At 40.4% G+C, this 23,777-nt stretch overlaps 1 protein-coding gene across 17 annotated transcripts in view; it reads left to right on the forward strand.

The window, feature by feature from the left end:
- The window catches only part of PTPRT (protein tyrosine phosphatase receptor type T), a 592,781-nt gene that overhangs the window by 160,733 nt on the left and 408,271 nt on the right, over window positions 1-23,777 (forward strand). For all 17 annotated transcript variants that reach the window (XM_083507878.1, XM_083507892.1, XM_083507888.1 and 14 more), the window contains exon 2: window positions 11,875-12,000. In XM_083507878.1, coding sequence (XP_083364004.1) covers window positions 11,875-12,000 — 126 coding nt within the window. The remainder of the gene's footprint in view (window positions 1-11,874; window positions 12,001-23,777) is intronic.

Raw genomic sequence — 23,777 nt, forward strand, 5'->3', positions numbered from 1 at the left:
TTCCTCTCTTCTTCCCTGTAGCCTCCGATAACCATCTAGAAACCCTCAAAAATCTGCTCCAAAGTGTTAGGGGGACACTCTGAAATAGTTTTGGGGGTGCATGGGGGACTTCAGGGGAGAGGAGAGACAAGTCATATTGGGTGAGGAAAAGTCTGGACAACATTGGATTCTGTTCAGAATACAGGACAACCTGTATTCATCAAAGTAGACTGGCAACATATATATATAGAGAGAGAGAGAGAGAATAAATGTCATGGTGCATCTGCAGCAGCACAACTGTTGGGGTTTCAGGAGACAATGGAGCAGTATGCCTTTGGGGCTGAGATCAAATGGTTGGAAGGTTGCAACACCTGCTGTTGCTGTAGAGACCGATATAGGAGAGACATGTTTTGTTGCAGCTGGGGCAGATGGGCAGGTGCCAAAGTCCTGCTGGAAAATGAAGTCAGCATCCCCATAAAGCTCGTCTGCAAAAGGAAGCATGAAGTGCTCCAAAATCTCCTGGTAGACGGCTGTGTTGACCCTGGACTCAGTGAAGCACAGTGAACCAACACCAGCTGATGACATGGCTCCCCAAATCTCTTTTCTGATGAGAGCAGCTCTTGCATCTCATTTGGAAACCAAGGCCCCAGAGTCTGGAGGAAGGATGGGGAGGCACACAATACCAGATGCTTGAAGTCCAGTGTGAAGTTTCCACAGTCTGTGTTGATTTGGGGAGCCATGTCATCAGTGTTGGAAAACGGGTGTTGGTCCACTGTGCTTCATTGAGTCCAGGGTCAATGCAGCCGTCTACCAGGAGATTTTGGAGCACTTCATGCTTCCTTCTGCAAACGAACTTTATGGGGATGCTGACTTCATTTTCCAGCAGGACTTTGGCACCTGCCCACACTGCCAAAAGTACCAAAACCTGGTTCAATGCCTATGGGATTACTGTGCTTGATTGACCAGCAAACTCGCCTGACCTGAACCCCATAGAGAATCTATGGGGCATTGCCAAGAAAAAGATGAGAGACATGAGACCGAGCAATGCAGAAGAGCTGAAGGCTGCTATTGAAGCATCCTGATCTTCCATAACACCTCAGCAGTGCCACAGGCTGATAGCATCCATGCCATGTCAAATTGAGGCAGTAATTGATGCAAAAGGGGCCCAAACCAAGTACTGAGTACATGTGCATGCTTCTCAGAGGTCCAATACTGCTCTATTTGCAATCCTTGATTTGCTGATTTCATTTAATATTCTGATTTTCTGAGATTGTTAATTTGGGGTTTTCATCAGCTGTACGCCATAATCATCACAATTATAACAAATAAAGGCTTGACATATCTCGCTTTGCATGTCATGAGTCTATCTCATATATTAGTTTCACCTTTTAAGTTGAATTACTGGAATAAATGAACTTTTCCACAATATTCTAATTTTCTGAGTTTCACCTGTATATATGCTGGGAAAATATAGTTTAATACGGGATTCTTGAGAGGTACTTTATAGGTTGGGTAGACTCACTGGCTATCTAACAACAAAGGCATCTACATTTTAGAAACTTATATATCCACTTGATTTATATAAGACTAGAAGTGTTGCTTCCTGGTATAAATACATAAGAAATATGATAGCTGAGGCAAGAATATATTACTTACTTAATGTTTACTTACAAGACAAGAATTCTAGCAAGCAAAGTCAGATTATCTATACACTTCATCTTTGAATCCGATTTGATAAATTTTAAGAAAATGCCATATAAATCTTCAGTCTCTTGCAAAAGAACCAACTTTCCCAGGTTCTGGTGGTTTGCTGCTAGGATAATAAAAGCATGACTATTCAACTTTGGCTAGGCATCTTAAATCAAATGATGGAAAATACAAGCAGTTTGTCTACTGAACAAGAAAAATGCCTTGCAAGATAAACTGTGAGACTTCAGTAGGAAGGCCTGGGTTCAAATCACCACTGAGCCATGACGTGTACAGGGTTATCTCTAAGCTGAATTTACCTTCAGTTGCTGGAAAATGTGGGAGATGAGAGTGCTGTTGTCTGCTGGCAGGCTTCCCATGGGCATCTGCTTGGTCACAGTGAGAGCAGGATGGTGGACTAAATTGGGCCCACTGGCCTGATCCAGAAGGACTACTAATCTTTTCTTCTTATGATTATTGTGAGTCTAAAATGAGAAGGAAACACTGAGATGAAGAGTCTCATGCTCTACCAACTGAACCTCTATCCATCTGCCATATATGCTGCCTTCAGAGGAGGGGTGTAATGCATATTTAACAACTCTTAATACAAGAGAGACAAATGTGAATCCAGCAAATATGCCCCCTTACTGTATATCATTGTTAATTATATGTCTTTGGTCAATAAGCCTCTTAAGTGAGTTCTCAGAAGATGACCTTGCGTGCCACGGAAAGAGTAAACCCCATAATAGGGATTTGGGGAGATCAAGCATGATTTTTTTCTTTTCTTTTGCCAATCCTCTTGCATTTTTTGATTTAATTTAGCACGGATCATTATCAGGCAAAATATTTTTGCAAAGCTTATACAGTTGGAGAGTTTTTGTTTTTTGTTTAGCATAGATGCAATATCTTGATTTATTCAAAACTGTTATATGGGGGGGGTGGAACCCAAAGACTATCTATAATATCAATTTATGGCAATGGACAAGTTTCTGTGACTGTTTCTATTTGCCATAGAAGTAAAGAGTTTGGGTATCTGAAGCTGTGATGTTGCTTTTCAGCCTACAAATTGCACTTAATTTTTAATGTTTACATCAACGTGATTTTGTCCGTTTGAACCATATATCTTTTTCATTTCTGCTCCTTTAATTGTAAATAAAAAATGCCAAAAGAAGATTGCAACGAATTTTATCTTTTTGATGCTTTTTAAATATGCATCACATTATAATGCTGAGTCTGTAAAATTATTATCCATGATAGAAATATATACTGTGAAATATATACCTTGTGTTAAGAGCTGAGATAATCAAGTGTTCCTTAAAGTGATGATTGGTGTGTTTATTTTGCATTACCTTTTGCAATTTGACACCACAATATCAGTGTTGGCTATCAAAGTACTGAACTGAATCTCCCACTAACAATCAGCAGAGGATGGGGCTATCCTTATGCTGCCACAAATATTGTTGTGCTGACCCAGAGAGTTGCAGGGTTTAGCTCAGTGGTTTTGATAATCCCCACTCTAAACTACTCACTTTCTCCTGATTGGCTTAGGGCTCCCGTAAATACTTTCCAGGGTTATGCTGAACAATCCACATTTGGGGCATTGAAATAGACACCATTCATTTCACATATCGGAGGCTGCTTCTCAAAACATCTGAATTTTTAGAGGAAAATTCAGTTTGAATATGTGAGCACATAAAGACATATGCAGGCCCATTGTGGTCCAGCATCCTGTTTTCACAGTAGCCAATCAGAGGCCTACTGGTATAAGAGACGTACAGCCTCAAACACTGGAGAAATGACATAGCCATCAAGGCTTGTTGCCATTTATAGACTTATCCTCCTTAAATTTGTATAATCTTCTTTTAAAGCCTCAATGGTTAGTAGCCATTGCTACAGCTTGTGGGAGCGATTTCAATGGTTTAACCAGAGTGACTTGATTTCTTTTCAGCCTCTCCTCTGGAGACTAGCCAAAACTTCACATTCAGAAGCTGCTTTGAGCCAAGTGAGGTCATTGGTCTATCTGCACTGACCCCAGTGGCTCTCTCAGGTTTTAGATATGGAGTTTCTCCCATTACTATCTGAAAATGCCAGGGATTGAAGTTGGGACCTTCTTCACACAAGGCAGATGCTCTACCACTGAACTACAGCCCTTCCCCAGATTATTCAGGCTATTTTGTACTAGCTCTTGGTACATGAAGCTTATCAAGTGTGAGGGAATTTTCACAAGTTAAGAGCTTTACAGAATATCTTGTGTTGGTTATATCTGAAAGAGTGTCTCCACCCTATCGTTCTACCCAGACACTGAGGTCCAGCTCCGAGGGCCTTCTGGCGGTTCCCTCACTGCGAGAAGCCAAGTTACAGGGAACCAGGCAGAGGGCCTTCTCGGTAGTGGCGCCCACCCTGTGGAACGCCCTCCCACCAGATGTCAAAGAGAAAAACAACTACCAGACTTTTAGAAGACATCTGAAGGCAGCCCTGTTTAGGGAAGCTTTTAATGTTTGATGCATTACTGTATTTTAATATTTTGTTGGAAGCTGCCCAGAGTGGCTGGGGAAGCCCATCCAGATGGGCGGGGTATAAATATATTATATTATTATTATTATTATTATTATTATTATTATTATTATTATTATTATTAGTTATGTTTGGTTTATTAAAGTCTACTTTCCCACCTCATGCTGCAGAAATGTCAACAGCAGAGCAATCCAACCCCCCCTTTTTTCATTGGGGTTTGGGTGGCTTCAGTCCTTTGCCAGACCCTGTCAGGTTCTTCCTGAGGAGTGATGCCAGCATCACTCTGCTGGCATTCAGCATCCTCTTATGGCTGCTGAAAGTGCAGGGAGATAGAAGTGTCTCTTGCAGGTATCTCACCATTGGAAGATCCCTAAACGGTGTTTTGGGATGGGAGGGGTCGAGCCGGCCTGGGATGAGTTAGATCCTGAAATGGCCATGCTGCCATCACTTTATGGTATGGGCCCTGATGCCCCACACCTTTTGCCCTGGTTGGCATGCTTGGCTGGGCTACAGATAAGCCCCACCCAGAAGTGGTGGGGTGAGGATTGCACATGAAATCATTACATCTAGGTTCTGATGGAACAACCATTTAAAACTTTTTCTTTTAGCTCAGAACAGTCTATTTAAATCACCCTTTGGAGAAATATAATCAAATATGCAGTTTTGTGAAAGTGCTAGGACACAGCAGCTATGCAAAGGGTTCATTCTTAAAAGGATCTTCGTGGTGCCAATTAAAATTATAATTTAAGGCAAAGCTATCATAATTAATGGGCTTAGCATTAACCTAACAGAACCTTTATCATTCAACTGTTCAATTACTCTTGATTTGAATTTGTCATAAAATTTTAGGGTTTCAGGAAATCTTTGCTTGTATTAATTGCTACTGCAATGGCTTGTAAAGATATCCATTATCTTTTTTCAAGACATTTGCACTCGTTGGTATTGCTTTGACCTTCTTCCTTAATTGTGTGATGTTGCATTGCAGTTCAGGGAAAGAGAGGCCAGGGGGTCCTTGCTTTCTGGAAAAAATGCTTAGTTCTGTTCACGTTTTTCTCCATTTCATCCTTATATCCCTGTTAGTAGGTGTCCTTACCTTTCCTGAAAGGGCTTGGAGAGATGGCCAGAAGACAGAGGACCATGGGTGTAGGAAGTGGTACTAGTGGCAAGTGTGCTTACCTGTTCTAGGCCCACTGCAAATCAGATGTGCTCCACTGGCAAAACTAGCTAGTAATCAGAGACCTAGAGCCTCTACAATGTGGATGGATAGTTCTTAACATGTTCTAAACTGTCAAACTTGGATTTAGCCCTTTTCTACTGAAAGATCTGGTACAGATAATGGTTACATTGATGCCTGGGAATAAAGTTTGTATGTGGAAGTAATTGAGCCCTAAATTAGGAATATTGAGCAGTTACCGTCCTGCTAGAAAAATGAATTTATAAGTGTTGTGCAACAACCCAATATTCCCATGTAAAAATTTCATTCTAGTTGATAAAAGCTTTAACCATAGTAAATCCGTTAGGGTTGTATCCAGCCATATCAGTGCATCAGCAAAACGGAATTTCACTCATGCATCAGATTGAGTCCTTTCCCCTCTTACTTGTGCCTCCCCTGTGTGTCCTTAACATCTGCTCTGGAAGGTTTAGAGGAGCTCTCCAGAGGAGATTTTGGGAGGCATGGGGAGGACATGAAGTCCCTTTGCATGAGCAGTCTCATCTCATGTGTCATTGGATTTCAATGGTTAGTCTTAAAAGTACTTTCCTGCCTTTCCAGCTGTGGACTAACACAGCGAGTGCCTGCTTGAGCTTGCCCTCAGCAGAGTTCCTCCTGCAGAGTCCCTGGGGTCTTGGTCGCACCTCTTAGTTTTCCAAAAATGCAATGCCACAGAAAGTTTTTCAGTGTTTTTGTGAAGGTAGTCATCTCCTCTCCAAAAAGTGCTGTGATGCTCCAGCTTCAATCTGCAGCATCTCCAGGGGTGATACAAAGCCTGGACATAACTATCCTTTTTAATCTTAGGTAGGGTGTTCCCTACCTAGGTTTAGGTTTCTACCCAACAAAGTTATCCCATGAGTGCAGGGACTTCTTCTCACACAATAGAGCGTTCCCCTCCTTCCCCTCCTCTGCATAATTTAAAAGTAGTACCGTTTACCTAATGAGCCTCGCTTAATTTCTTCTCCTTTTCCAGTGCTCTTTCTTTAGAGAGTCCACGAGTTTTTGACATTGGATGACTTTATAAAACATTCTACTAATTGGATTTGTTAAAATAAATAAATCAAAAGCTAATTGGTACGTGCCCTGCCATTATTTTTGCTTACTGAATTAGATATAATGGCGTGAAGTCCTTTTTATCATATTTGTGCACTTATTTAAACACCCCCCTGGCGCACACTTCTGCAAATTCAATTATAGATTCAAAGAAAGCACTCAATTTATGCAAGGCTGGTTTACATTTAATCCAGGGGCAAGACTCAGTAACTGATGATAGGTCTGTTCAAAATTAATTAGGATCATTCAGAGGAACAGCAGCATTGTTAGCAGCGCACAATGTAAAACAGGGGTTATTTCAGCCTTTGCTGTAATGAGTCACAACTGCAAGCTTGTTGTGGGTCAAGGGAGCCTTTGTTTATTTGGGTTTCTCTTTCCGTGATGGGAGGTCACTTGTTCTTTGTCTCGGCTTCATGTGGGACAGATTAATAAGAGGATTTCCACAGGAGGGTGCAAACAATGCAGAGAAGCTGAATGTCTTCTTTGTTTGCATCAGTATTCACCCAGGAAATGTTGGGTGGGAATCCATGGCTGAGTTGCTTTGTTTCCTCCCCGCAGGAAGGGTGTCCAAAGAAGTAAGTCAGATGAAGGTGACATTCTGCAGCTTACCAACAAGTTGAAATTTAACATGGCACATGGGAGAAAATGAAGGTCTTTGAACAAAATTATGTACCTTCCCTTAAAATTGCCTCTGTGCCAGAGGATTGGACAATAGAGATATAGAAAGCATTTTCATAGGAGTGCCCTTGAAAGCACCTTTGGAAGCAGGTTCAAGAGGAGCATGGCTGAATAGATGCAGCTCCCTGTTGACAGCCAAGGTGCCTCTGAATGCCAGTGTCTGGCAGAGAAGCAACAGGGAAGGGACATGGTCTTCATGCTTTGCTCATGGGCTGACCATTGTTGGATTCAGGCTGTTGGACTAGATGAATATTTGCTCTGATTCAACAAGACTCTTTTTCTTTTCTCATTCATTTCTGTAAACTGTATCATTTTCTTTATATTTTCAAGCAACTCTCAACTACTTTATTTGTCTGCTGCAAGAAATATATCCCCTGTCCTCCTTCCCTTCCAAAATAACACTCCAACTGCTCATATTATAAATGTTTCTTAGGGGTATTTGAAATGTCTAAATGCATCCGTTAGTTAAGTGGTTGGTAGGTAGGCTTGTGCGGAACGCGGGTGGCGCTGTGGGTTAAACCACAGAGCCTAGGACTTGCCGATCAGAAGGTTGGCGGTTCAAATCCCCGTGACGGGGTGAGCTCCCGTTGCTCGGTCCCTGCTCCTGCCAACCTAGCAGTTCGAAAGCACGTCAAAGTGCAAGTAGATAAATAGGTACCGCTCCGGCGGGAAGGTAAACAGCGTTTCCGTGCGCTGCTCTGGTTCACCAGAAGCGGCTTAGTCATGCTGGCCACATGACCCGGAAGCTGTACGCCAGCTCCCTTGGCCAATAAAGCGAGATGAGCGCCGCAACCCCAGAGTCGGCCACGACTGGACCTAATGGTCAGGGGTCCCTTTACCTTTACCTAGGTAGGTTTGTACTTTGTTTTTAAGACTGTATATCGACTTCTAACATTTTTCATACCATGCCTGTTTGAAACCAATTGCACTGATAACCAATGGCTATGATAAATGTCCAAAACTGTAGGTAGCCAGTGAGTTGCTTTTGGTGGGGTGGGGCTTATACCTAAGTCCAGCTGCAACACATGAATGTACCATTTTACAAGCAGAAACCTCTTAGGCTAGTGGAACAGGAGTGATGGATGGCTTATTGCACCATCCAGTGTGTTACCAAAACCCTGATAGCATGTTTTCACTCAAAATTTGGCAAAGTGATGCCATCTAATTATATGCATGTGTACTTGCTCTTTTCCTTGTTCTTGTGCATTATCTTAACCATAATGTTGTTGAGGAGCACTCATGTGTCAGTGTGGTGGAGAGTCAGTGTGGTGTAGTGGTTAAGAGCGGGAGTCTCGTAATCTGGGAAACCGGGTTCGTGTCTCCGCTCCTCCACATGCAGCTGCTGGGTGACCTTGGGCCAGTCACACTTCTGTGAAGTCTCTCAGCCCCACTCACCTCACAGAGTGTTTGTTGTGGGGGAGGAAGGGAAAGGAGAATGTTAGCCACTTTGAGACTCCTGAAGGGGAGTGAAAGGCGGGATATCAAATCCAAACTCTTCTTCTTCTTCTTCATGCTGCCATAAGTAATTTTAGCAGCAGATGATAAATAATGCCATAAAGAACATGATCTCCACTGATCTACCGGTCTTTAGGATAGCTTAATAATGGTGATCGCAATAAATATGTTGAATAATTATTTGAAGTGACATTTTCCCTGCAATAGTCTGAGCTTCTAGAGAAAGATACATTCTTTCTCTAGAAGAGAATAAAATACATACATGTGCATAAAATACATTCTTCTTTATTAATTTCTTTTAAAATTTGTTAATCCTCTGAATGTGTCCAAAATCCAGATACTAGTGTCACTCCTTGTTAGCCCCAATTAATATGTGAACGTTCTTCCATATTCTTTGCAGCTGTCTGCTTCATGAGATAATGATGCCCTTTATGTTATTTCTGTTTACTTGGTTTACATTGTGACATTGACAAGCAATTAAACATTGGCCCATTGTAGAAGTGTTTAATTACATTGTTAAAACAATTTACACCCCAGGGAACTCAGCCAGAAAACTCAGCCTTAGGGGGAATATTCAAGGTGGGACTTGGTATGAAACGGGTTCTTAGAAATCCATTTGACAAGTAATTATTTTAATAGTACATTAGAACTTTGTGAGCAGAATGGACAATGCTTATGTGTTTCTGCATATTTACGTGGAAGGCACAAAAGTTTCTGTATGAGACAGTTGGGCCCTCTTTGCATAAAAAACCCTGACGTTCCTGTTCTCAGCTCCTGACAATTACAACATTTTTTAATCTGGTCTTGAGAAATCTCATTTTGCCTCACCTTCCTCTACTGTTGTTGATAAAATAATCTTTGATTGCTTCCTTCAGTTTCATTATCCTTGCAATTTTCCTTCAATTTATGGAGCCATTATTGCTTGTTTTGTTTTGTTACTTTTTACATTTTCATAGAATCATAGAATTAGAAGGAATCCCAAGGGTCCTGTAGTCCAACCCCCTGCCATGCAGGAATTTGTTTTGTTAAATATCTATTTATCTATTGTCGCATCTCCCTATCAGCTCTTAGGGGGGAAAGGCAGGATCAGGTCCTGCTGTTGCTTTTTCAGGGGTTACTCTAGATGTGGTGAAGCAATTGTTTGAATGCTTTGCCCGGTGGCCTATCAGCAGAAGCCACACAGAACATCCTCATTTGATGCAGTGGGGTGCATGGGTCAATGAAAAGCATTCATGTGGCCTATCCTTCATGAATCATATCAAAATTCTCTTTTTGCTTTCTTCCAAAGAAGTCAGGTATGTTATTCAAGAAGCATTCCCCCAAAATGATCTTGACATTTTGCTTTCACTGAAATTTGGTTACAACTCTTAAAAATCAGCCCACAAAAGTAGCCATGCATAAAGATGCTTAATTACCTATCTATATTTGGAAGTCATTTAGAGTGCTTAATTAATTTAGCTTTGGGCAATCTTCATAAGGAGAAGTGAAAGCAGGAACTAGTCCCCCCCAGTAGTTAGAAGAAGAATACGGGATGGGGGCCAGATAGTGACTTTTTGAGTAAGTCATCATCAGGCATTTGTGCTTTTATTTCCTTGCAATGTTTTTAAGATGAAGCAGATGGTGAATACTGGGCAGAAAGACACTGAACCCTTGTGCCTACCCTGTCTTGTCTAACACTGAACCACTCCAGTTTAGTTACACTGAATTTATCAGGGTACATACATGGAGAATCTGGCTTATAGGGAGGAATAGAAGTCAAATAGCATCCCTATAGCTCTTTTGGTTGGCATCCTGCAGTCTTACTTGGGTGTTTCGCTTGCAGAGCAAGTTGGGGTGTTTTCAACCCTGCTAATTTGCTTTAAGAATTTCCTCAATTCCAATGGGTGAACAGAATTCCAACTTGACTGGAGGAGGAAACAAAATATGTCATACCTAGCATGACAGATGAATAAACTCCAGTTTCCGTAGGAGAATTAGGAAAGGGATAGCTTACACTGAATACTGGATATATTCATTTATGACTTTTTCTCCTGAATGCTAAGCAGGTTTAATAGTGACTATGTGATTCCAGGTTGCATGTGGGCAATGTGGTACCATGTAGATTTTGTGGGACAACCACTCCTGTCCATAATCGGTGGGGCTGATGGGAGCTGGAGTCTAACAACATTGGCTACTGTTGCCCTAGTGAGGAACATTCTCTAAGATGACAAGCAGAAGCTTGTGCTGTGTAAAGCATCCCTTTTCGGTAGAGACTGAAAGTTCCAGGTCTTCTATCATTAACCAGCTCAAGCAAGCATGCATTTCTTCCACACATGCCATGAAACCTAGTGTGGTGCAAAAGCAGCTCTGCATGGGTACTGGTGACATCAACTACTCATGGGCCAGGTATGCTGTCCACTATAATTATCTCTCCTTTCATGGCGACATATTGTAAAACATAATTTGCTCTAGAAGGGCTGCTGCGCCTGCAAATTTCATACACTTCTGTGAAAAGGGGGGGAAGTCATAGCAGTTTTAGATTCCCTATTAAACTGAACTGGGGGGGCAGAACTTTGTTTTTAACAGATCTAGAATGCTTTATTATCAGTTGTTTATGAAAAACTTGTAAGTTCATATTCATATATAAGCATGTGGCAAGATCAATGCCAGAAGAGATTTCTTTTTGTTTTAATGCAAGACTCACCTGGAATGGGGGGTGGGGGTTAAAGTAGCCCTTTGCTAATGCTACTAAAAATAAATCTGAACCTTAGGGCACAAAAACTAGAATAGAAAGGCACATAAAACTGGGAAGACTTGTAACTGCAACACTCTTTTTTTGCACTTTCAAAGGGAAACCAAAGAGGCAAGGGAGCACCAAACTTTAATGTGCTGCTTATTCAAATATGAAGTTGTCTCCTTCCCCTCTGCGTGATCTTTTATGAACATTAGGTTTTACTGCACAATGCCTCAGGGACCATTAACTGAGATATGGACACAAATCTTCAGATTAATGTGTGGCATATGACACTACTATCTATATTGTGAAGATTTAAAGCTGTGACTAGGAAAAGTGACCTAAGAAACAATTGCTTATTAAGTTTTTAAAAAAGGCAAGCCATATGTTCCAAGTATACATTTAAGACTCAGAAATCTTTGCTATATACCCCCAGGGCAGTGGAAACAATTTAATGTTCCAGAAATTCATTTTATTTTCCCCCTGCAAGTTTTTTTTCATATAAAAGACAGTGATTTAAATGGAGAAATATAACGAGACAGAAGTAATTACGACAAAAGTATTTATTCATTTCTTTTCTCCTTAGGTGGTTGTTCGTTTGATGAACACTACAGTAACTGTGGTTATAGTGTGGCTCTGGGGACCAATGGATTTACTTGGGAGCAGATTAATACCTGGGAGAAACCAACAATGGATCCTGCTGTCCCAACTGGTGAGTAAAAAGCATGCTGGGTAAGAAAGCCTCTGAACAAAACTATTTATCTCGGGGTGAGAACTTCCAAAACTGTGATACGGGCTGATGTTGGCTGATACGGGTGTGTTTAGCTTTGGTTGTTACCAGTACTTAGTAACATTTGTCATTGCCCAGAGTATGTTGGTTTTGAATCCCATTTTCCCCACTTTCATGTACCAATTTGGATTCAAAATGTAAAGGCTAATCACCTGCCTATTGTCAGTCAAATCTTCTAGGAGCAATGATAACTGTTGGTTTTAAAGTCATATATGGCTTAGGATCAAGGTATCTCAGTTGTCTGCCTCCTTTCATATAAACCTTTTTTGGTTTTGTCAATATCTGAGGCACAGTTAATGATGAGACAAAAAGGGGATTTTCAGTGGCTGCACGCAGGCTTTGGAATTTGTTTTCCCCATGAGAAACATTTAGTCATCCCATGATGACTTTTCGACATCAGAGAATTAAACTTAACCTTTGACTTTAAGAGCTGGCTTTCTGTTTCCTATTTCTTAATAGTTTTATCTAATTGTAATGGAAGTTTCTCCTTTTTGAGTAAAATTGTGGCTTGGTTTTATTGGCTCTTAAAGTGGTTTGCTAGCTTTGCAATGTATGCAGATTTGCGTTATTGTTTTTAATGGTTAATGCAAACTGCTTTGAGTAGATAGGTAGGGTAACAATTGCTTAAATACATCACATAAATAAATTGTATTGTTCAACCAGTTAGGTGTTTAGAAAACTCGGTTCACATTTTAGTACAAAACCAAACCTGCATTACATCTGATTACTGTTTTTAATAGTAACATCTGACAGAGTAAAACAAGATTAAAGGTTGATACAATTATCTACATTAGTTTCTACAAAGCACACTCTCAATTTCTGTGTTGCCACAGCAATATTCACTGCATGATAAGTAACAAACTTGTCACTGTTAGACAACATATAAACAATCTAATAAGGATCACTGGCATTAATGAAAGAGATGAAAGTTTTCTAATATAGCTTTCCCCTGGGTCATCATACAGGCTGCGCCAGAGAACATAATGACAAATATTTCCAGGTAGTCTTTGATCTACATATGTGGTGGTTATGGGGATGATTTCATTAATTTGATTGTATATTAATTTGGCTCTGAGAAACCCAGGATATTCTCAATCCATTTTAGAGTTCTGGATGTCAACAAACCAGGGACACAATTTCCTAATTTTTGCACTCCCCCCCCCATGTACTTAGAGAGATTTGTGTCTGAAATAAATGATGACACTCGGATTAACTCTCAAATGTGTAACCAATGTTTGACATGCCTTTGACTTGATTTTGAGAGACAGCCAACTTTAATTTAATTAAATGTGGTGCATATCACCTATTATTTTACTATATTATTTTATTATATCACTTTTCTCTGGCACCCCCCCTTTTCTGATAGGGCTGCCATTGACTTTACTGAAGATATTTCTGCTGTAATAAACCAAACTGATGCTCACCGCCACAGTGAGAACCATTCAGCATCCACTAAAGTCACAAAGAATTTCATTCAAGTTGACTTTTGCAAAATGGGGGTTTCCCATTTTAACTGGTGCGAAACTCATTAATTGTTAATTATATTTCTTTGCTAATACCAGTATTGTCTTTTGGAGGACAGGAAAAGTTAATTTCTTAAAGGATGTGAGGTTTGAGTGCAGTTTCCTTTTAGAGATTGGTTTGATCTGCAAAATGGTGTGAAATCATGACCTCCCCTGAGCTTTAGAAATGGTAATAATCAAGATGTTAGTTTGCTTTGTTGAAACAGAGAAAGAGAAACTTTCTTGTCACTCCAGTTCTCAATATCTCTGCTGACACAACTGCCTGTGATAGCAGCAAAATGCCACTGCGGATGTCGCTGCTACAATATCACACTTTCTGACATTGTTCTATCATGACTGTTGGCATGCCATATCCAAAGCACTTCCAGCTGCAGAAAGGCTGCCAGATCAGGTTGCAAGGCATACTTGAAGGGAAATTTATACTAGCCACCTTTTCATTGTTAGTTCATGGGTGGTATCTCATGGCTAGATGCTTATATTCTAGCAGTGCTCTCTTGTTTTATGCTATTCTGGAGTGTGCATGTGCAGTCATGTTGCTATGTAAGTAATAATTACCTCCCTTAATGAGAGTACCATTAAGGCTGTGCTGATATTAACTGTGCATTCTTGAGTTCATTCCCTGAAATCCTCCCCATTCCCCATTTTTTTAAAAAAGAAACACTCCTCTAAATAAATTACTGTTAATTTTTTTGGCTAATCCCTGCACTCAAGCCTGAGTTTAAGCATGACATTGATTAGTTTCACAGAACTTGTTTTCTTCCCCCAGTTTCAAGATATCACAATTTCATGCATTGCTACATAATGCCAACCTACTCACTGGTGGACATTAGACAGCTGGTTCATACGATAAGTGATAAATATGATAACTATCACTGTTGGTGTCTTTTTCAGACTGAGTGTGCTAGTGCACACAGCCTCATAAAAAGTGTTCAAGTGCTTGATTTTGTGTGTGTGTGTGTGTGTGTGTGTGTGTGTGTGTCAGAGAGAGAGAGAGAGAGAGAGAGAGAGAGTCAGTCAGTCCTCAGTGGCTTGTAGAGCTGTGTGATTTTTGCATTTTTGAAAGATAGACTCCTCTGATATTATGTAAGCAAACTGAAGATAAGTATGGTTATTGCAATGGGGGGAATTGCTCCAAAAATGGTTAGGGCAAAATAGCTACCAATAAGAGGAAATTTCCTCCCCACTTTTTTTTAAAAAAACTAAGGGTTGTAACCAATGAATTTGTCCCATTAGTGTCAGGACTTCCATTTGTACAATAGGAAATCCTATTCCTCTACTCTCCCTGGGGGGCTCCCATGCTTATAGATATAAGATGAAAGATCAGGAGTATGTCCTGGATGTAAGTTACCGAACAGTTACTTTCTCTTCAGATCTTCCTCCTTGCCTTTGGCAATTTGTACCCTTATGGAACTTTTTATTTATTTATTTTTTAAAAAATGTCAAATATTGGTTCCTGGCAGCTTATATGCAATGAACCTTTATGCAGGAAACCAGACATAGATTTATGTTTTCATTTCTTGAAGAAGAAAAAAATCTATTCTGCAAAGCAATAATGGTTGTAGAGGGTGATACATAAAAATGTAGAAAATTGGCACTGTGTCTGAATTCATATGGTAAATTGTTAAGTGTTATGCCTTTACAACTTTGGCCAAGCTTTTTCTTTTTTCTTTTAAAGTTATTTAGTGATTCCATTTGTCAAGTTACACCATTAAGTATTTTAAATAGTGTGTAATAAAAGCCCTGCATAGTTCACATCTACGGTAATTTTGCCCATCAGCTGGGCACACTTTTGCTCATCACACATGCTTGAGTATCTTACACACTTCTGCTGACACAAAGAGCAGAAAACTTCACATTACTGCCACGGAAACAAACAAGTTGATCACAACTGATCTAGAAAGTGGTTCCATTTTGTTTAATTTTTAATCATTAAATTGACATGTCACCTTTCCCCTAAGCATTATGAGATGGTGTTAATGGTTCCCCCCTCCCCATTTTATCCTTACAACAGCCCTGTGAGGCTGACAGACACAGGCTGGCCCAAGTTCATCCAGTAAACTATTATGGGTGAGTGGAGATTAGAATTCTGCCTCTCACCCCAGGTCCCAATTTGACTCTTTAATCCAGGTTTTCCAAACTTGGGTCTCCAGCTGTTTTTGGCCTACAATTCCCATCATCCCACTGGCCCTGCTAGCTAGGGATCATGAGAGTTGTAGTCCCAAAACAGCTGGAGAACCAAGTTTGGAAACCCTGCTCTAATTATTACACAACCCTGGCTTTCCATGAGATCCAGAACAATGGAATACCAGTTATGCATTTAAACACACACAAGTGAACTGCTTTCTCCTTCAGTTTGGCTCTTCTTGGGCATTATCCTTGTTCTGCCTTTGATTAACGAATGAACTTGTCAGGTGTATGCAAAATATGAAATGCAATAAAAATCAATTCTGCCAGGAATCTTCAGTCTCATTACCATAACCCTTCGACTAGTTGTCAATTTAGTAATGAATCTATCTGCATGCCATCCAATATTATATAGCCCTGCTCTAAATAGATTCAAGGGCCATTCAGATATTCTTCCTTGGAAAGCATCTGTTTGGGTGAAGGATAATTGCCTGGCTCACTCCCACGAAATCAAGTTCACACTAGAAAGTTTCTTCTTTTTCACAGGAACTGCAAAAAAACAACCGTAGGTTTAGTAAATGTTTAATGTAAACATTTAGTATCCAAGGGTACTAAAGGAGCTTGCGGATGTAATCTCCACCTATGATCTTGGAGAATTCTTGGAAAATAGGTGAGGTCCCTGCAGACTGGAGTTAGGAAAATGTGCTCATCTTCAAAAAGTGGAGGAAAGAATATTTAGGCAACTACCAACCAGTGAGCTTGATGTCAATACTAGGAAAGGTCTAAGAATAGATAATTAAACAGTCATTCGGTGAACAAGAAAAAAATAATGCTGTGATTATTAAGACCCAGAATGGGTTTCTCAAAACAAGCCATGCCAGGGTACTATTAAGTGTATTTGTAGCTGGTTGCCTGGCCCAACCCAAAGACTGCTCACTAATGGTTCCTCATCACCCTGGATAAAAGTGACAAGTGGGGTGCCACAGGGTTCTATCCTACACGTATTGTTGTTCAGTACCTTTATAAATGACTTGGAAGAGGGAATTGAGGGAATGCTCATCAAATTTGCAGATGACACCAAACTCAGAGGGGTAACTAGTGCTGCAGAAAACAGAATATAGGTTCAAAATGACCTTAACAGAGTGGAGAACTGGGCCCAAATGAACAAAGATGAATTTCAGCAGGGACAATTTCACGCTTAGGCAGGAAGACCCAGCTGCATAAATATAAGATGGGTGACACCTGGCTTTCAGTAGCATATGTGGAAAGGATCTTGGGATCTTAGTAGACCACAATCTTAAAATGAGTCAACAGTGTGATGCAGCAGCAGCAAAATAAATAAATAAATAAATAAAAAAAAAAAAATCAACAGGTAATGTCCAGATCAAGGGAAATAATAGTACCACTCTATTCTTCCTTGGTAAAACCACACCTGGAATACTGTGTCCACAAGTGCAGAGGAGGAACAAGTGCGGAGGAGGGTGGCCAGGATAATAAAGGGTCTGGAAACCAAACCAAGAGCTGTTTGGCAATGGAATGGATGCTCTTGGTAGGCTGTGGACTCTCCTTCCTTGGAGGTTTTTAAGCAGTGATTGGACGGCCAACTTTCATGGGTGCCGTAGTTGAGATTCCTGTATTGCAGTGGGTTGGACTAGATTACGCTTGGGATCCCTTCCAACATTACAATTCTATGATTCTATGCTTTAAAGACATGTTCTTAAGCAACTGAACCATGGGTTGTCATACAGTGTATAATCCAGTTAAATTATGGGCTTTCTGAGTTCCTTTGAAATCCTTGTTCTCAGATATAATGAGCTTGTATCAATGGCTTACAGTGAGGGGTATTTTAGTTCCAGGACATTTGATGGACACTAATTACTGCATTTCCCCCCTTTTTATTTGTTGAATAACCAAAAATAAAAAATCAAGAACAATTTAAACTATTTCTGTTTCCAGCCAGTTTTGGGGGTAGGGGGAGACACTTTGTTTTAGATCATTACAAACAAATGGTTTTTATAATGGGTTTCTCAGGATTGGAAACAAGCAACAACTTAATTAGAAGATTAAGAAGCAAATATTGATTTCCTCTCCACTTACCTTCCTTTTGAATGAATGTTCTATTAATGACATTTGTAAAACTAGTTCTGGGAGGCTAATGGAACTTTAGTTCATTCTCTTGCACTTTGTCCCAGCTGATTTGTGTGAACGTTCAATCATTACCCCTCTGTTCACTGTGAGATACTCACAGCCTTATTTTAAAGCATGGACTTGCAATCTCAGAAATGGCTCAGTGAAGAAATCCAGGGACTGGGGAGCTGGAAGCTAGAGAACAAGATAGGTCATGGGACTCTTAGCACGTAAAAGGAAGAGGTGTGGGTAATTGATCTCTAACAACTCTCAGCGCCCTTAGTAAACTACAATTCCCAGGATTCTTTGTGGGCATGTATGACCACTGAAGTAGTAAAACGGTGCAGTAAATATATGATGCTGATATTACCTTTGATGCTATGTTGCAGCCAAGGGCTGATTACATGTAAGTGGGTTAGTTGGCATTCTTGTGAAAGGGGGTGGTCTTAGAAGAAGCGTGTTTGCTTATTTTTGGCATGGCTTTAGAGCTTCTACATTATGCATCAGGTTTAGAGATGGGAGAGAGGTCGGTAAAACATTTGCATGTATTAATTAATTAATTAGTATGCCACCCTTCATCTGAAAATCACAGGGCAATTCACAACATAAAAATACAAAATGAGAATACAACATACGTAATATAACAAGAACAAGAACAAACCAATAGCCAGGCATTTGTTTTACTGGATTTATTTATTTATTATTCAAGTGCATTTATAACCCACTTAACCATTCAAAAATATCCAGCCTATTGTCTCTGTTTTACCTGGTGAAGTAATCCTGTTGTTTCAAGACTCCTGAAGCTATTTGTGTATTTGGTGTCTGTAAGTGTTATATTTTACCTTCAGTCAGACAGGTTGCATTAATGAAAATGAGTAGTGTGTATCTGTAGCAAATTGGCTTCCTCTGCTTTCTCGTAGTGGTGTAAAAAACAAAACAAAACAAACATTTTTATAGCCCATACTACTGACACATGTGCAATCTACAGAGGATAAATTTAGACTTTGGGGGGAGGGGACAAATAAAAAAGTTTGGTGCTGCATACATAAAAACATGGGAATGTGTTTCCTACTTATTCCTCTTCAGTACTTTGACCTTTAGCGATGCATGGCCTTGGATGCTAACCGGTTTGGTTCCGGGTCCCACAGAATGTGTCTTAGTTCATTCTTACTGATCCCAATGTGCCCGTGGGCCTCTGTTTTCAAAAGCAAGCCTCTATAATGCAACAAATAAAAACCCTCTCTTGTGGACAACCAGACAGAAATAGATTTTTTTACAAGAGAAGTCAAGATGCACTTAGCATTCCAAGTTCCCCGGAGAAGACTTGCCAATCACTTTTTATAGCACCAGCAAATCTTCATATTTTATATGTTCAAAGTGTGTCATAGGCATTAACTAATTAGCTGCAGTGGAGGCCTAAACAGGGCTAACTTGATTGGCGTAATTACTTTGATATCATTTTGTAAGGATGCGCTGTGAATACAAAACCAACACTGCATTTCCTGTTTATGAGCAGTTTTACCAAAATGACCTTCAGTAATGCTGGCTATTAACTTTTCCGTTCCGCTACCACTAGACTTTTTAAAAAAATAAATACTAACAACCTGCTCAGTTCAGTACACAGTGCAGAAGTGGCACAGTCACTATCTACGAAACTTACTGTGCATATCTTAATGCCATTATGCAAATCTGTGGTACAATCACAGTTGGAATACTGTTGGTACAGTTGTGGAATTGGAAAAGGTTTAGAAAAGGGCAAGTGGAATAATCAAGGGATTGGAGCAGCGACCCCCCTATGAGAAAATGCTTTAATTTAGAGAAAAGCTAAGAGGTGACAGGTTAGAAGTTTGTAGAATTATGCACTGCGTGGAGGAAGTAGATAGAGGAAAGTTTCTCATAACACTAGAACTCAAATGCATCCAAATGAAGCTGAATTTTGGAAGATTCGGGGCAAAAATAAAGAAAGTTCTTTCCACATACACTTTTAAAAGCATGATTGAATTGTGTTTTTCTGTTTTCATTTTTCCAAATATGTGTCAGTTACCTGCTTAAGCACCTAGATTGTTTGGAAGATGAACCATTTATGATTAACCAAAAATCACTTCTCCCCGTCTGAATTGACATGGATCCTGTGATGATCATCTGAAGTCCTTCTTTGTGTTTCCCCCACCATGAGAGGTCCAGAGGGTGGCAACATGAGAATGGGCCTTTGCTGTGGTGACTCCCCATTTGTGGAATGCTCTCCCTAGGGAGGCTCGCCTGACGCCCTCATTACATATATTTTGGCGCCAGGCGACAATGTTCGTCTATAATCAGGCCCTTGGCTGAGTAAACAATCTATGGGCTTTTAAATGTCTTTGTGGGAGTGGGGTTATTGGTTTGTGCTTGTGTTTGTTTTATTTTGTATTTTCATCATGTCTTTTTATGCTATGTTCAGATAAGGACAGTATACTACGCACCCCGGAAATGATCTCTTTCAGCTTCTGCCTTCTGGAAGAAGGTATAGGGTTATAAAGGCCAGGACTAGCCGCCTGAGAAACAGTTTCTACGCAAATGCAATTCTGGTTCTAAACGCAGCATAAGGGGTCTCTATAGTATAGTGTGTTCTAAAATGGGGTTTCAGAGTTTTTAGGGGGTTTTGAATGTTTTATGTCGTTTTTCAATTTCATTGTTCTGCATGGGACAATGACAATAAAGGTATCATATCGTATAGAAATTCAATAAATAAAACAGTGGCAATAATAATGTGAACAGACAAAAGACTTCTCTACCTAGCAAACCTAGATCTAGAGTTGACCATATCCTGGGGTTGAGTCTAAATACAAAGCCACCTTGCCCCAGCCATCAACATCCAGCTTTGGAACTTGTAGGGCCTGATATGGTTAACATTAAGAAAAGGGAAATATGTCATTTCTGTGCAATAGTATCAAGTTACAGCCATGTTTTATGTGATTGTTTTGTCTGTCTTACACACAGAGTTGCAAAATGTTGATATTATGCATAGACTGATCAGGCAGCTTCCAGCATGTGTTAGGGTTGCAAGGTTTCTGGCAATTCACAACTAATACTTATTGCACTGTTATAATTGCGCAACTGTTATAATTATGCTATATGCATATTAACAGGGTCAGTTAGACTCCATATGCCATTTGTTTAACTTTTTCCGCTTAGAACAGTAAGGTATTGTTTACATTCAACTATATTGATCTGCCGGTAAGTAGTGCACACTGAAACCAAATCCAAATGCAGATGAATGCATGGCAGAATACATCTCTATCGACCTCAATCTGGCAGGATACAGTGTGACAGGACAAGCTGAGGAACAAACTAGGAGACACTCCACACCAAGCAGGGAAATGGCCCAGAAGTGACGTGGGGCCATATGCGACTTCATTCTCTAACATGTGGGCCAGACTCAGGGAGTGCAGCAGCAGGCCGTAGACCCATAAAGCAGCCTGTGTCGTGGAACTGGCTCTCCTGGATCACATCATTCACAAGTTCAGGAGGGTTGTAATCAACCAACTCTCTTGTCTCTCTTAGTAGTTACCTTGTTTGATCAACAGTCCTAGTGGTAAGCAAAGCAGGGAAACTGGTGCCTGGCTTTGAGGCAGTGGCGTAGCTAATTGCTTGGGCTCCTGGGGCGGCGCATATGCCCTGCACCCTGAACCTCCACGGAGTCCGCAAGCCCCACTTTGCCATTTCAGGCAGTGCAGAGCCTGCAAGTGCCCAAGCCATCACTCCCCAGGAGAGATGTGTGGCTCGGGCACACTGCAGGCCAGGCCCGTGGTCACCCCCCTCAGTGATGACACCCAGGGCAGCCCACACCCACCGCACCCCCTTCCTACGCCACTGCTTTGAGGATCTTGATTTGAGCACCATGATAGTAGGCACCCTTGAACTGACCTCACGAGGCTCATAATTCACCAGTTTCTGAAGAAGCAAGGGCAGCCTATTATGGGATTTTTACCTCCAGTGGTCTGTTTCATTGATTTGCATATCTGGCACAGTCTGTCACCTTGTAACAGTGTCCACATTAAACCAGAATGGGATGGAGTTCTTTCCATACTCGATAAATTTTTAGTACAGTATACAGCCCTGAAAAATGGTGTGTTTCAAATCAAACAGCTTGTGCATCTCTGAGACATTACATTTATCTTTGTCTTTTTGATCAGGCTGCATTGGTTGTCAACAGCTGTTAGAAATAGCATTTTTATTATTATTATTCCAGAAGCAATGCGATAAAATTATTACTATATTTTTGACTCATACCTGGATGCATTAATTTTTGCTTACAAGGAAGTATGCAGACTTGTTAAAGGAACAGCTTTAGAATCTGACTGTGTACACATCATGAATTATTATTATCTGTTCTCATCTAAGCCTAGGGAGCATGAATGGTGGTGAAGGCATTTTCTTTGTGTTTCCAGAAATTACTTAGGATGTACAAATAAACAGATTACTGTACAAGTTAGCATTGAGAGAACAACATCAATTGCATCAAGCATTGTAAATGTAGGTCTGGAATTCCCCTGAAATTTAAGGCTCATGTATTTATTGCTTAGTAACAAGGCTTGGGCTACTTTCACCCTGTTTGGGGATTTGCCTGATTGGAAGGAGCCCTTTGGGATGAACACACAATAGAAATGTGCTTTCAGAGAAGTTGGGATGAAATGTTTTGAATAGAGGTTTTTTGGGGGGTGGGGGAGGTGCTTACAATGGCCATGGTGTTGGTGGCTTCCTTTTTGATTTTTTAAACTGTTTTAAAAAATGTTTTGATGGCGGAAGTTCTTTCCCACCCAGCCCATTTTTTGCTTAACTTCTGCTGCTACCATGTTTTCCTTCACAAATGCTCTTTGAATAGTGATAGACGATCAGAAGCAGAAGTAGGATTTTTCAAATAGGAAAAGGTAAAATAAGTGGAAGATTACACCCATTTTGTGATAAAGGACCTCTATGACAAAGCAGTGATAACTACAACCCCCCTACCCCCCCAAGAAAACTATTAAAGCTGTCATCCCAAGTTTGAAATTGCAAAAAATTCTCCATTGGATCCTATTAACTGATCTAAAGTATAAATCTAATCACAGAAAGCTAAATTTGTAATTGTTGTTGTTTAGTCGTGCCCGACTCTTTGTGACCCCATGGACCAGAGCACACCAGGCACGCCTGTCTTCAAATTTTGTAATAGTTGTTTATAAATTTTTATTGGAATGTTGTAAATTAGATTTTCAGGATCTTAGAGATGAATGAAATAGAGCAGTGGTGGCCAATTAGTAAGTACTGCCCCTGTGTTTCAGAAGCCAAGCCATGCACCCCCCACTTTTGAATGTTTTGATATCTCTGTGATAGTTTTTGCTGTGTGAATGGTACCATGGACCCCCTGGGTGGGTCATGTGGACCCCCTGGAGTCCATGGACCACGAACAGGAAACCGCTGGAATAGAGAGTTAAGAGTATCCTGTTGCGCCAAATTAGTAAAAAAATGCTTTAGTAGCTATATGTAGTGTTTCATTAGATTTAAAATTGAGCTTGATTCAACAAAAAATGATATTTCAGGTAGCTTAGACTCCACAGTACCTTTATGGGAAGGAATTGGCTATTTTACGTAGAAGCTGGTGGTGTAACATTGGCAACACTCCTTTGAGGCATACGATTTGGGCATTATGATTTTGGTCCTGTTCAGTGTTAGAAACTGAGATATGAAAGCTAGGAGCTAAATGGCACCTCAAACCTAGGTTATGGGCGCAACAACAGAATGCCTAGGCACTTTTTTAAAAATAACAAGAATACAAAGCTGAAAGTGAATGAACTCCAGCTAAAATATTATGTTCATTTTTTCACATGGTCTAGTCCTTCCCCTGCCCTCCCCCCATATATTTTAAAGAGGGTCTTTTCTCTAGTTTTCAGATAGTAGCTAGAAGTGGGG

The sequence above is a fragment of the Podarcis liolepis genome (genome assembly GCF_965112155.1).
Source record: "Podarcis liolepis genome assembly, chromosome: 6".
Lineage (NCBI taxonomy): Eukaryota > Metazoa > Chordata > Lepidosauria > Squamata > Lacertidae > Podarcis > Podarcis liolepis.